Here is a 13,312-nt window from a genome sequence, read left to right as displayed (position 1 = left end):
TACACTAACCAGAAGTAATTAACTTTTAAACTATAAATATACTAAGTATAAATAAAAGTATTATTATTATGATCAAGAAAACTATCATCCAATGTCATAAGAGCTCATTCTACCCTTACCCACAATTAAATTAAGGGTTTTAATTCAAAGTTTTTCTTCTACTAGCTAAGTTCCTTTCATCTTGGCTATGGAACCTCACCCAAAATCAAATCAGTTTGATGTCAAGACCAAGATATACATATATCACACATACAAACACACTCACACACATATAGGAAAAATTTCAAATAAAGATAAAATATTTAGAGGATTTATCAATATTTATGCAGCCAAACCTCAGCCTTGGTCAAATATCAAAAATTGTTTACTGAATTAAAATAATTGTACTGAAATCAACTAATTGTTATTGTTTTAAAGATTTCAAAAAAGACAGAATCAATTACAAGCATTACATTGCTAAATCGAATAACTTTTTTAATTACAGTGAATATACAGTGTTATAATATATAACCCTGACCTTACCAATAACATGGAAGATCCACATTCTGGGCATTTGTAAAAAAATTATATGTTGTAGCCAGATTTGTAGAACAAACCCATTCAACTATTTTGAACCATTATGGGCACGTATAAAAGAGTTTTTTTGACGAGTTATAAAAAAACTTGCTTCAAATTTTTGTTCTCATCAAGACTTGAAAAAATATGAACTTCGTAAACATTGTGTAGCAAATTAGCTAAATAAAGATTTAACTCTATAAATCTATAAATAATAAGTTTTACAGAAGTTGTTCGAACATTTAACTCTTACTATTAAATCACCATGAGGCCAACAACAAACCATCAGATGCACCTAATTGCAATTCTTATTTATAATTATGCAGTCAATTTAAACTCATTATAGTAATTGAAGTTCAAAATTTTTTTGTTATAAAATTTTTAGAAATGTTTAATGAAAAGTTGTTGCAAAAAAGAAATTTGTTTAAAAATACAAATTATAAAAACCTTAGATATGCTATCATGTGATGTAATGCAAGAGCCTTTTCTTGAATCTCTTCATCATCTTTGATTAACCCACATGAAATCTGATAAAAAAAAAATCATTAAGTAAACTTTTTTGATATTTAAAACCAAAAAAAATTAAAAAAAAAATTTACTATAGTTCATAAAAAAAATTTTGAATACTTTTTTTAATTTTTGAAATATCAAGTAAGAACTGAGACTACAAATTTGAAAGAAATGAGAATACAAGGGCAGTTATTATAATTATAAAGAACTTTCTGTTACTATAAAATTTCTTAAAAGTTACTAAAAAAATTTGAAAATTTTTCTAGGACTTTTTTAATTACAACTTTTTTTTAACTGTTATTACTTTTAATGTTCACCTTCAGAAAAATATTTGTTTAAAACGGAATATTTTGTTCCAAACAAAATTAGAATGAAAAAACTCCTTTCCTAATATCAATAACAAAAAAGTGGTTTACCATGAAGATTAAACAAAAATAAATAAATATTTTTAATCATTAAAAAATATTATTGCATTTTTGATGATTAATAATGTGTTACTAATAAATAAATTTTGAAAAGGTTATTGCAACACTTTTTTATAATAATTTTTTTTTTGTGCTTACCCTATAAATAAAAGACAAAAAAAGTTCGTTTGAAAAATGTTTCTTACCTAATATTCTGGCAGACAGCAAAAAATGCAGATGTTTTATTTAAGGGTTGTCTTGGTTCCATTAATTTAATGAAAAGTTTATTAAAAGTTAATTAAAAGAAGTATCGTTATTAATATAAAAAAACCCTCAATCTTTTTTTTTTTTTTTATCTTCTTTTTGTTTTTTGCCACAATATAAATAGTTTTTATCATATTTTCTTATTTTTTATTTTAACATTTTAATTAATTTGTTATCATTCAGACTTAAATTCACTTATGATAGATTAAACCAAGAAAAAAGAAAAAGAAAAAAAAAAACCAAAACAAAAATGCTAAAAACTAAGCATATAAACTGGTAAACAAATTATAAACTTTCTTGTAATGAAAATGAAATTGAGTTATACATAACTAATTTTCAAATAAAAGCAAATAAATATATGAATAAAATAATTAATTAATACTATTTAAATACTGAATTGAAATGATTGCATATGAATAATAAGAATATATATTTATCAACTAAATTAAAAAAAAAAAAAAACTAAAAACTTTGCAATCAATATTCCCTAAAAAATAAAATAAATAATTTTTTTTTAGTTCTGTATAATAATGTAAAAAGTGCAACTATAATGTAAAAATAATGTAAAAAGTGCAAACCTGTTCAATATATTGTTGAAATAAAAGAACTACTGGCGAAGTCAAGGATTCCATCATTATTAATTGTTTCTAAATATCAGTTTAACAGCATACAAAAAACTTATAAATTAAACAAAACCAGGTATTATGTAAAATAAGGTATTATGTAAAATAACGTATTATGCAGATTAGATATAAACATTGTTAATATTTGTGTTTAATTTTGTTATACATATACAACTTGGTCACTAACTTTTTTGGAACATTAAGCTCATCATAAACAGTCAACAATAGATAATCAATAAAATATTTCAGCTCATAATTGCAAAAACATTTAAGGTCTAACTTACTTCTTGACTTGCATTGCTGCATGTTACAAGAATTGCTGCAACTTCATATAAATAGTACTAAAAATATACACTGATACAATACAGTAATGCTCAAACTTATGACATTTTTAAAAAACAACAAAATTATATTTTAATGTCTTAAATCACAATCACAAGTCATACTTTTAAAAAATATAATAAAAATTTTTTTTAACCAAATCCAAAGATTTCGTTTACCTTATCATTTTCTGAAATACCAACATTTTTCTAAATAAGAAAACTGTTTTATAAACCAATGTTATTAAATCAATTAGACAATATAATACAACAATTAGATAATATAATAATAACAAGTAAACAAAGATAACGTTAAAATAAATAGAATTTAAAAAAAGTAAAAACATAAACAAACAAATATAATAATGAATCAACAACAAACACTGTAAAAAATACGGAAATAATTTTATAATTGTGTATGCCCTTTTATTATGCCTGGAACTAATTCACTAATTGATGATCTGTAACCATGGTCCATGTACCATGTAACCATATGGTCAGTAACAATGTTAATAATATACTTATATGCTTTGATAATTTCAATGGTCTTTGAATCTTTTTTAATTTTTGTTCAATACTTTTAATTTCACATTATTTTTGTAATTATTATCACAAATTGATATATTGGTTACAATGTGAGTTTGAAAAAAAATATAGATGATTTCAAGATTTTTATCATCTATAAAAAAAAACTGAGTGAACTAAACTAAACTTGTCTCAGCCAAAATTTAAAACAATTCCGAAACACAAAGCATTTAATGTAAATTTCATTTACTTATTATCTTATGTTGGAATTTTAGGTCAGATTAAAAGACTTGCACTTACAAGATTAAGTTATAAAAAAAGACTTGCACTTACAAGATTATGCTATAAAAAAAGACTTGCACTTACAAGATTATGCTATAAAAAAAGACTTGCACTTACAAGATTATGGTATAAAAAAGATTTACAAGAAAACACTTGCAGATGATGCTTACTTAACCATGTTTCTAGTCTATTATTGGAATGAATTAGTTGATTAAACTCATGCAGATATTTGCAACATTTGAGATGTTGCACATCAAGTACTGTGATGAGAAATACATAATCTCAGTCATTTGGCAATCTTTTGCATTTTAAAGTTACTGAATATATGTAATCTTAAGGATTGTCTACTTCAGACTAGTGCAATCGATCTTATTGTTAGTACAAAGTTGTTAAAAAGTACTTGGAAATTATTTTAATAGAACTTGCAAAGCAGTACTTCCAAAGGATTTGAAAACAGTTTGTAAAGAGTTTGCAATATATTTGTGAATTGAAATGGGAAGAATTGTTATTATAAATATTTAAAATGTGTAACATGTTTAAAAAAAATTGTCAAAAAATTTTTGAAAAATGTAAGTAAGAAAAAAAAGAACAGAAATTTCTTGAAAACAATAAATTTTCAATTTTTAGAGCAGGCCACAAAAGTTGAACTTTTTTCACTCTAACTAACCTTGGTTTTACAATAATTAGTTTCAACATTTCATTCAACGTTTTTTTAAATAAGATATTCACACTATAAAGAAATTTAGAGTGTAAGGAATAAAAAGTGTTGTAAGACCTCATTTTTCACTCCTAAAATTTCTTGAACTCTTCTGAACACATCTTCAACATAAGGTTGCATTTGATTTCTAGAACAAATATGTGATATTATATATAAACAAAAAGTATAACTATAAGGAAACAACTTTATTAAACAATACCACAATAACAACAAAAACAAGAAAATAAATTACTTTAGTGATTTAATAAATCTCATTAACAAAAAGCTTGCACGGCTTGAAACAGCACAATCTAAATTTTTTAGTCCATGTTCATCCAAAAAAGCAATCTAAAATAAATTTTACCCTTAAAAAAATACTAATGTGAATTTAACTGGATAGTAAATATTCTTTATATGTAGATGCTGGTCAAAACCTCAGTACATTACACATTAAAACTCACACAGACGGCTGTGTCAATATAATATAATCAGTGACATTTTAAAAGTAGCTAAAATTGTGTGTTTATATGTGTGAATTGTGTGTTTATATGTGTGAACGTGTGTTTTCCATTTTGTCTGCAATATCACTGTCAAGATTAGGTGAACATTAAAATCATAATGATAGCATCTTCATATTATCTTAACAGTTTAAAATGGTTGTTACATAGACATTATTTTAGGCATAATGGCAGTCTGATCTTTTCATTTCAAAATGTAACAAAACACTTTTTAAAAAATAGTTCACGGTTCCTATTTATTTTTTACACCACAACATAATTTAGATACAACAAGAAATGTCACTAATAAAATTATTCTTATAATGGTATATTTATATAAATAAAATATCAAGCTTTTTAAACAACTTTTTTGGATAAAATATTTTAAAACTTAAGCAGCTAGGTAACCCATTTTTTTTACCAATAATGAAACTGTATGTTTTTGTACAGTATGTATAAAAACAAACAGAAAACTGTTATTCAGTATTTATATAATACTTATACTTTAGAAATATAAATATATAAATTATTTTTAATTTTAAATTTACAGAGTTGATGAAAATTAATTATGAGAAAATTTTCAATACAGCTTTGATAAATATGTTAAAACAAATTAAATGATAAAAAATCATACTTACTAATACTGTTGGAATATACTGTGTTTGAGCATAAAAAAATCGCTCATAGCGAGTGACTGTCTCAAAGAACTATGAAAAATACAAACAAAAAAAAAACATTTAATCTAATGAAAATATATTTTATGTAATAAAGGTGTTATATAGTATATTTTTAAAAGGTATACTTTATATTGAATGCGGTATTTTTTATATTGAATGTATCAAATCGGTAATGGTATAGTGGTAGAGCGCTTGCTTCATAAGCAAGTGGTTCCAAGTTAGATCCCCACCACGTCCTTGGTAGTACCGCACTCAACTTAATTCTCCGCGCAGCGGCCTTGTTCGTCAAGGTTTGTGTTTCGGAGTTATACAGTTGAGAGGGTTATACCACAAATAAGTAGCCTCCTTGTCTGTAGTGGCCTTCTTGGCCTTGAGGAGGTGAATTAACAAAAAAAAAATTATACCTTTTAAAGATATACCACTAAGGTGACTGAAGTCAACTGATAATCGATTAAAAATTTTTTTTTATAAGAAATCCCAGTAACATTTTTAAAAAAAATTTTTAAACTTATTTATCAAAATATTCTGATGATAACAGCAAATTTTAAATAAAAAAATGTATGTGTGTATAATATATATGATTGCTTGTATTTATAATTAGCTTGAATATAATAATGGTAATAAAGATAATAATAGTAAGGGGAAAAAAAAAGAAGAAAGAAATTGAATAAAAAATTTTGAAAATGAAAAAAAAAATTTACCTGCAGCTTTATAGCGCTGTGTTTGTGCTCATTAATGTTGCTGTCAATCAACTATAAAGAATGTAAACAATTAGCTAATAAAATGATTGGCTAGTAAAATGATTGTCTGATAAAATGATTAGCTAATAAAATGATTGGCTAATAAAATTAGGTTAAATTTAAAATCAAGTATGAAGAATATAAATGATGATAAAAATGTAATTAAAAATAATAAAATAATAATAAAATTAAATTAAACTTATAATAAATTTATTTAAAATTCAACTAAATACACTCTTAGCATTATTTACATATTTCTATTTTTCTTATTTATAAATTTATCATTAAGTAAAATTATTGCTTTTTTTTATAAAATAAAATTATTTATAAAATGAAATTCAAATTATTTTTGAAAAACATTGGAAACCCCCTTGAAGGTACTGAGTCCCAGAATTTAATTATAGAATAACTTTCTAGAAGATAAATTACTTTAAATTAATTTATTTTAATGATATTAAAAAAATAACATTAAAAATTAATTATTGTTATAGCCATCATTAATTATGAAACAAAATGAAAAATTTAGAGAAAAAACTAGAAAAGAAAATGTTACCAGACACATCATGTTCTGGAACAGAGAAAAATATAACGCATCAGTGAATAACTCTTGAGCCTGTGTTAGATTTGAAAAAAAGTTATAAATATAGTTATATAGTTATTAATACATTGTAATAGTATATTATTGTAATATAATATTTACTTTAATATCTAACAATTATAAAATATTTAAATTTAAAATACATTATATTATATATAAATATATATATACACACACACACACACACACACACACACACACACACACACACACACACACACACACACACACACACACACACACACACACACACACACACACATATATATATCTATCTAAATTAAAAGTAATAATTAACAAGGAAACTTGTTTAATTTAACTATAATTACAAATATAATTATAATTACATTATAAATATTTATTATAATTAATTTAAATAAAAAAATTAAATTCATATCTATTGTTAAAATTAATCTAGAATTAAATATTACAAAATCAAAATGTTTAACAAAACTTTTTAGTTATGTTTTAAGACGAGTCAAGTAATTGAAGTGTTTTTAAAAACTTACAGGAAATGCTTCACCCAGACAATAAAGTATGTAAACAGCCACCTCTACATCTTTAAATGGCAGTTGTCGCCAATTCCTAAAACCATACTTAATTTCAAATTTGAACTTTTTTTTATTGTTATTATATAAAAATAACAGTAAAATAAAAGGAGCAATAAAAACTTCTAAAAACAAAACACATCATAAACAGCCTACTTAAAAGAACAGCCTACTTAAAAGAACAGCCTGCTTAAAAGAACAGCCTACTTAAAAGTACTTCTAAAAACAAAACACGTCATAAACAGCCTACTTAAAAGAACAGCCTACTTAAAAGTACTTCTAAAAACAAAACACATCAAAAATAGCCTACTTAAAAGAACAGCCTACTTAAAAGAACAGCCTACTTAAAAGAACAGCCTACTTAAAAGTACTTCTAAAAAAAAAACACATCAAAAACAACCTACTTAAAAGAACAGCCTACTTAAAAGTACTTCTAAAAACAAAACACATCAAAAACAGCCTACTTAAAAGAACAGCCTACTTAAAAGTACTTCTAAAAACAAAACACATCAAAAATAGCCTACTTAAAAGAACAGCCTGCTTAAAAGAACAGCCTACTTAAAAGTACTTCTAAAAACAAAACACGTCATAAACAGCCTACTTAAAAGAACAGCCTACTTAAAAGTACTTCTAAAAACAAAACACATCAAAAATAGCCTACTTAAAAGAACAGCCTACTTAAAAGAACAGCCTACTTAAAAGAACAGCCTACTTAAAAGTACTTCTAAAAACAAAACACATCAAAAACAGCCTGCTTAAAAAAACAGCCTACTTAAAAGTACTTCTAAAAACAAAACACATCAAAAACAGCCTACTTAAAAGAACAGCCTACTTAAAAGTACTTCTAAAAACAAAACACGTCATAAACAGCCTACTTAAAAGAACAGCCTACTTAAAAGTACTTCTAAAAACAAAACACATCAAAAACAGCCTACTTAAAAGAACAGCCTACTTAAAAGAACAGCCTACTTAAAAGAACAGCCTACTTAAAAGAACAGCCTACTTAAAAGTACTTCTAAAAACAAAACACATCAAAAACAGCCTGCTTAAAAAAACAGCCTACTTAAAAGTACTTCTAAAAACAAAACACATCAAAAACAGCCTACTTAAAAGAACAGCCTACTTAAAAGCACTTCTAAAAACAAAACACATCAAAAACAGCCTACTTAAAAGAACAGCCTACTTAAAAGTACTTCTAAAAACAAAACACATCAAAAACAGCCTACTTAAAAGAACAGCCTACTTAAAAGTACTTCTAAAAACAAAACACATCAAAAACAGCCTACTTAAAAGTACAGTTGGTAATTTCGTATATGGATGAAATAAACAGCTTGCCATCCTAAAATTACAGCATAATTGATTTAAAATTATTTTATAAGATAAATTTAAAAAAATTATGTAAACAAAAATATAAATACAAATTATTTAAAGACACATATACAAACCAATTTAGCAAGATAATTAAAAAGAACTTTCATTTGTTTTCGGTATTCTAAAAAATCCACTTCATCGTCACCCTGAAAGGTAATGTAAAAGGAAATAACAGGAAAAAATGTCAAATAAACGTGCATCGTATAAAAGAACTCAGCTATTATTTTTTTTATGTTTCTTGTAAAAACTGTTAGTCTTTTTTATATGAAACTATATAAAATAAACTTATTTAAAGAAAATAGTATTTAATGTTTTTATGACAACTCACTTCATTTTCAAAGTCAAAATCCTCATCAAATTTCAGTTTTTTTATCACTACCAAGATGATATCTTTAATATGTTTATTTGCGCATATGCTGGTACCATTAAGTTGCTTTAGAAGATTAAGGTAACCATGACAAAACTCGAAAACTGCTTCAGAAACATCATCATCGTCATCACCAAGAAATCTTAATAGTGGAAAAATTCAATTGAAAATAATGCTTTTGACATCTGTATTTTATATTATACTTTTTATTATATTTGATTTTTATTTATATGTGTAAATATGTGTACTTGCCATATATCTATACATTTATCTCAAAATCTCATTTTATCATTTATGTTATTCCTAAATAATGAAAATTTAATGTTTCTAAAAATCCAGGACATTTAATAACATATATAAATTAGCAATATATATAGATGTGACATTAAACTATTATTTAATGTAAAAAGTAATGATTTCATATAAATGTGCAATGTTAAAAAATATTTACTTTTAAAATACAAATGTTACAAAAATTTAAAATTTATGAATTACTTTTTACTAAAAACATGACTTTGACATTAGTTCTGCACTAATGTCAAAAGTACTAGCATCAGTACTAACACAAAGTATGACCTCCAAACTAGTACTGGATGTAATAAAAATATTTTAAGCTATTTTTTTTTTTTTTTAAAAAGTATTTTCAATCTTTCTATACATGAAAAGTCATTAATTGAGGCAAAAAGGTTTAAAAAATGGTTTTAACAGTTTAAAAAATAATTTTTTATCAAATCTTGTTCAATCGAATCTTAGTTCTTATTTAGATTTCTATCTTATCTTCAAAATAAAACTTAACAGATTAAAAGATGTTGGTTAAAAAAACAGCAGTATAAAAAAACATCTTTTAAAACCTTACAAAACATTTATTATGGTATTTTGCTATATACAGTAGCCGCAGAGAGGAAAAGCGTTCAATACATGAACAATAGATTTCAATCTCACGACACTGTAAACCAGAATTCACTTTAACTGGAAAAAAATAACATATTTTTATATAAGACTGGTTCACGGACCTTTTTATTCTACTAATTAATTTAATAATAGGAAATCATAACATCTAATAGTTTAAAGTTAAAAAAAAATAATTTTAACAAATTTAATTAAGTCATCATATATAATTTATATGCATATACCTAAATATATAATTCCTATGTATGTACCTAAATACAATATTTCTGAGTCTGATTTTTTTGTTAATAAAATTACGGTTTGATTTTCCTTGCAATATTATGTTAATTATCCAATATCTTTGCAAAACTATGGGAATAGAAATGTTGTATAGAGTTACAATTGAATTGAAAAGAGCTTGAAAATATGGATGTATAAACTTCAAAATATAATTATCACATATAAGATATAAGATTTACTACTTGAAAACATGGATGTATAAACTTCAAAATATAATTATCACATATAAGATATAAGATTTACTACTTTTAGTATTTCATAAGCAAATAATGTACCTTGAAAAAAAATTTTTTAGTTCAATATTAAAAGTTATTAGTTCAAATTTATTAAACTCTATTGCAACAATTTGCGGATAAGTGATAGTCAACTAATAAAACAGTTTTAAATGCGCAATATTTTTTTATATGTAATCTAATTTATTTGTAATAATTTAATATGCGCAGTATAAAGATGTGTTGCTACCCCACACCAAACCCTCAGTTAATGAAGCAGCAACTTCCTTACATGTTTTCTCTATATCAGTTGACATATTACTGAAGCTCTCACAGCACCCTAGATTAGTATGGCATCAGATTTTTTCTTGATTTAAAGAATAGATATGGCTGATTATTGCCAATAGGCATGTAATTTAAAGTTTCATCACCGTGTTGTATTTTTTCATATAATCTAACAATATATATATATATATATATATATATATATATATATATATATATATATATATATATATATATATATATATATATATATATATATATATATAGGGGAACACGGAGTAAGATGGCGAATGGGGTAAGATGACTTTCCATGAAATAACTCAACAAAAAAACTTAAAAATGGGTGAAAACGAAACTGTATTTCCATTTGTATTTTAAAACGCCAATTGGTTTTTTAAAATATTAACGCAATTTTATGCACATAAGATTACTTTTTGTGCTAAAAAAAAATACCTTGCTTCCGGTTATTTAAAATAAATGGTGTCCTTCAGGTGAAACTTTTTTAGAAATATTTTTTTGTGGAGCGTGTTACTTTAGTTAGAGTAGTAAGTATTTTTCAAAGGCAATGAATTAATATGGTATCATAAACACACTGACAAACCATTACTGTTTCATGACTGAGATATATATATATATATATATATATATATATATATATATATATATATATATATATATATATATATATATATATATGTATATATATGTATATTTATTTATATATATATATATTTATACATATATATATATATATATATAAATTATTCACCTTCCCAAGGCCAAGAAGGCCACTACAGTCGAGCAGGCTACTTTAGTGGTTACAACCCTCTCTCAACTCTATAACTCTGAAACCTGACCCTCAACGAACAAGGCAGCTGCGCAGAGAAACAAGTTGATAAATATAATAATATTGATCTATTTTGTTAAGATTTACATTATACTGATCACTCTTAAACAAACAAAAACTTGTATCTAAACTTAATACAATAAACAGCAATATATATATATTGCAAATTTAATTTTTGAATGAATGAACAAAAAAATGAAACAAAAACTTTTTCAGAAATTTTTTTTTTCCCTATATTTTTTTCGACTTAATAATAATAAAAATAACAACTACAATAATTTCATAGATGTTTTATTAAAATTTAGTTATCTTTAAACTTCATCGTCTTTTATGTTTCAAAAAAATCCTCAAAAAAATGTAACTTATTTATTAAAAGCAATTTTTTTTATACTTAATGATTAAAAAATACAATATACTTTTTTAATAAAAAAAATATAATTTATTTTTTTAATCATCAACTTTACTGTGATTGTCTCTTTAATTTTAAAGGTACCTTTTTTGATTTTAAAGATACCTTAAAGTTCTTTGAAAACTATCAACCTTTAGTAAAAGCTGAATGAACAGAATTGCTAATATTTAAATCAAAATTAAAATAATAACTACTGATTAAATGTTTATGCTAATACTAAATGCAAGCCTTGTTTGTCCACAAAAAAGTTTTTTATTTAGACAACTTGTTCATGGCTGTTTGCATTATGCATTTCAATACTTTGTGGAAAAAACTTTCAAAAGCAAAACTATTTCAATACTTTGTGGAAGTTTCAAAAGCAAAACTAACAAAATGAGAAATTAAAATAAATTTATATAGAAACAAAATAAATAATAATAACTTGTGTATTCTTTTTATTTTATTTTCTTTAGGGAGGTTGTTATTTTTTAGCAAAAAAATTTGATAAGGCAAAGCAAAAGAAAAAAAAAAAACAATTTGAAGTTGGCATAAAAATTATCCCATATTTTATTTTTTAAGAGTTTTTTTGTTTAAGAGGAAAGCAAAATTAAAAACTGCTATCTGTTTGTAAAAAATATTTGAATAATTTTAATGTAAGCATATATTGTCCTTATATGAATACGTCAATATGATGCATGCGTATGTTTATATATACACTCATATGTTGGTTTGTTCATGTATGCATATATATGTATCTACCTTATATATATGTATCTACCTTATATATATGTATCTACCTTATATATATGTATCTACCTTATATATATGTATCTACCTTTTATATATGTATCTACCTTATATATATGTATCTACCTTATATATATGTATCTACCTTATATATATGTATCTACCTTATATATATGTATCTACCTTATATATATGTATCTACCTTATATATATGTATCTACCTTATAGGTTTTATTGTCTACATTACTTTTTATTTATTTAATTATGTTCACCGGTATATGCACGTTTAGCTTATTTGGATTATTAAAAATGTTTACTTTATACATAGAATGTCCATGATTCGAATCCCACCTCTGTCCAATTTTTCAATTTTTGCTTTTTATGAAGAAAATATATGAGCATCCCGCTGCTTATATATTTGCTTTGAAACCATTAATCTTTTTTATATATATATTTGTATATAAAAATCTTTCTGTTGTTAATTTTTGAACGATACACATCTTTTCTGATTCAGATTTCTTATACCATAGCATACCATTTCATATACAGAGCCTCTCAGTGAATTTTTTAAGTAAGGCGAACACAAATATATAAATAGCTTTCAAGCTTCAATTATGCCATGTCCTCTATATATTTTCGCATAACTTTTTCATGTTACCTTTCTATT

The 13,312-nt window shown here is 24.2% G+C and overlaps 1 protein-coding gene across 2 annotated transcripts in view; it reads right to left on the bottom strand.

Moving 5' to 3' along the window:
* LOC100197199 (exportin-T) overlaps window positions 1-13,312 on the bottom strand; it is an 82,174-nt gene that overhangs the window by 18,091 nt on the left and 50,771 nt on the right. For both annotated transcript variants that reach the window (XM_065817073.1, XM_065817074.1), the window contains exons 13-25: window positions 8,940-9,120; window positions 8,686-8,757; window positions 8,527-8,579; window positions 7,202-7,277; window positions 6,648-6,707; window positions 6,056-6,106; window positions 5,316-5,384; window positions 4,434-4,528; window positions 4,259-4,328; window positions 2,857-2,886; window positions 2,641-2,697; window positions 2,312-2,380; window positions 1,003-1,082 (exon numbers count right to left, since the gene is read on the bottom strand). In XM_065817073.1, coding sequence (XP_065673145.1) covers window positions 1,003-1,082; window positions 2,312-2,380; window positions 2,641-2,697; window positions 2,857-2,886; window positions 4,259-4,328; window positions 4,434-4,528; window positions 5,316-5,384; window positions 6,056-6,106; window positions 6,648-6,707; window positions 7,202-7,277; window positions 8,527-8,579; window positions 8,686-8,757; window positions 8,940-9,120 — 963 coding nt within the window. The remainder of the gene's footprint in view (window positions 1-1,002; window positions 1,083-2,311; window positions 2,381-2,640; window positions 2,698-2,856; window positions 2,887-4,258; window positions 4,329-4,433; window positions 4,529-5,315; window positions 5,385-6,055; window positions 6,107-6,647; window positions 6,708-7,201; window positions 7,278-8,526; window positions 8,580-8,685; window positions 8,758-8,939; window positions 9,121-13,312) is intronic.

This window comes from Hydra vulgaris, chromosome 14 (assembly GCF_038396675.1).
Source record: "Hydra vulgaris chromosome 14, alternate assembly HydraT2T_AEP".
Taxonomy (NCBI): domain Eukaryota; kingdom Metazoa; phylum Cnidaria; class Hydrozoa; order Anthoathecata; family Hydridae; genus Hydra; species Hydra vulgaris.
This window is presented reverse-complemented; position numbering and strand designations above follow the sequence as displayed.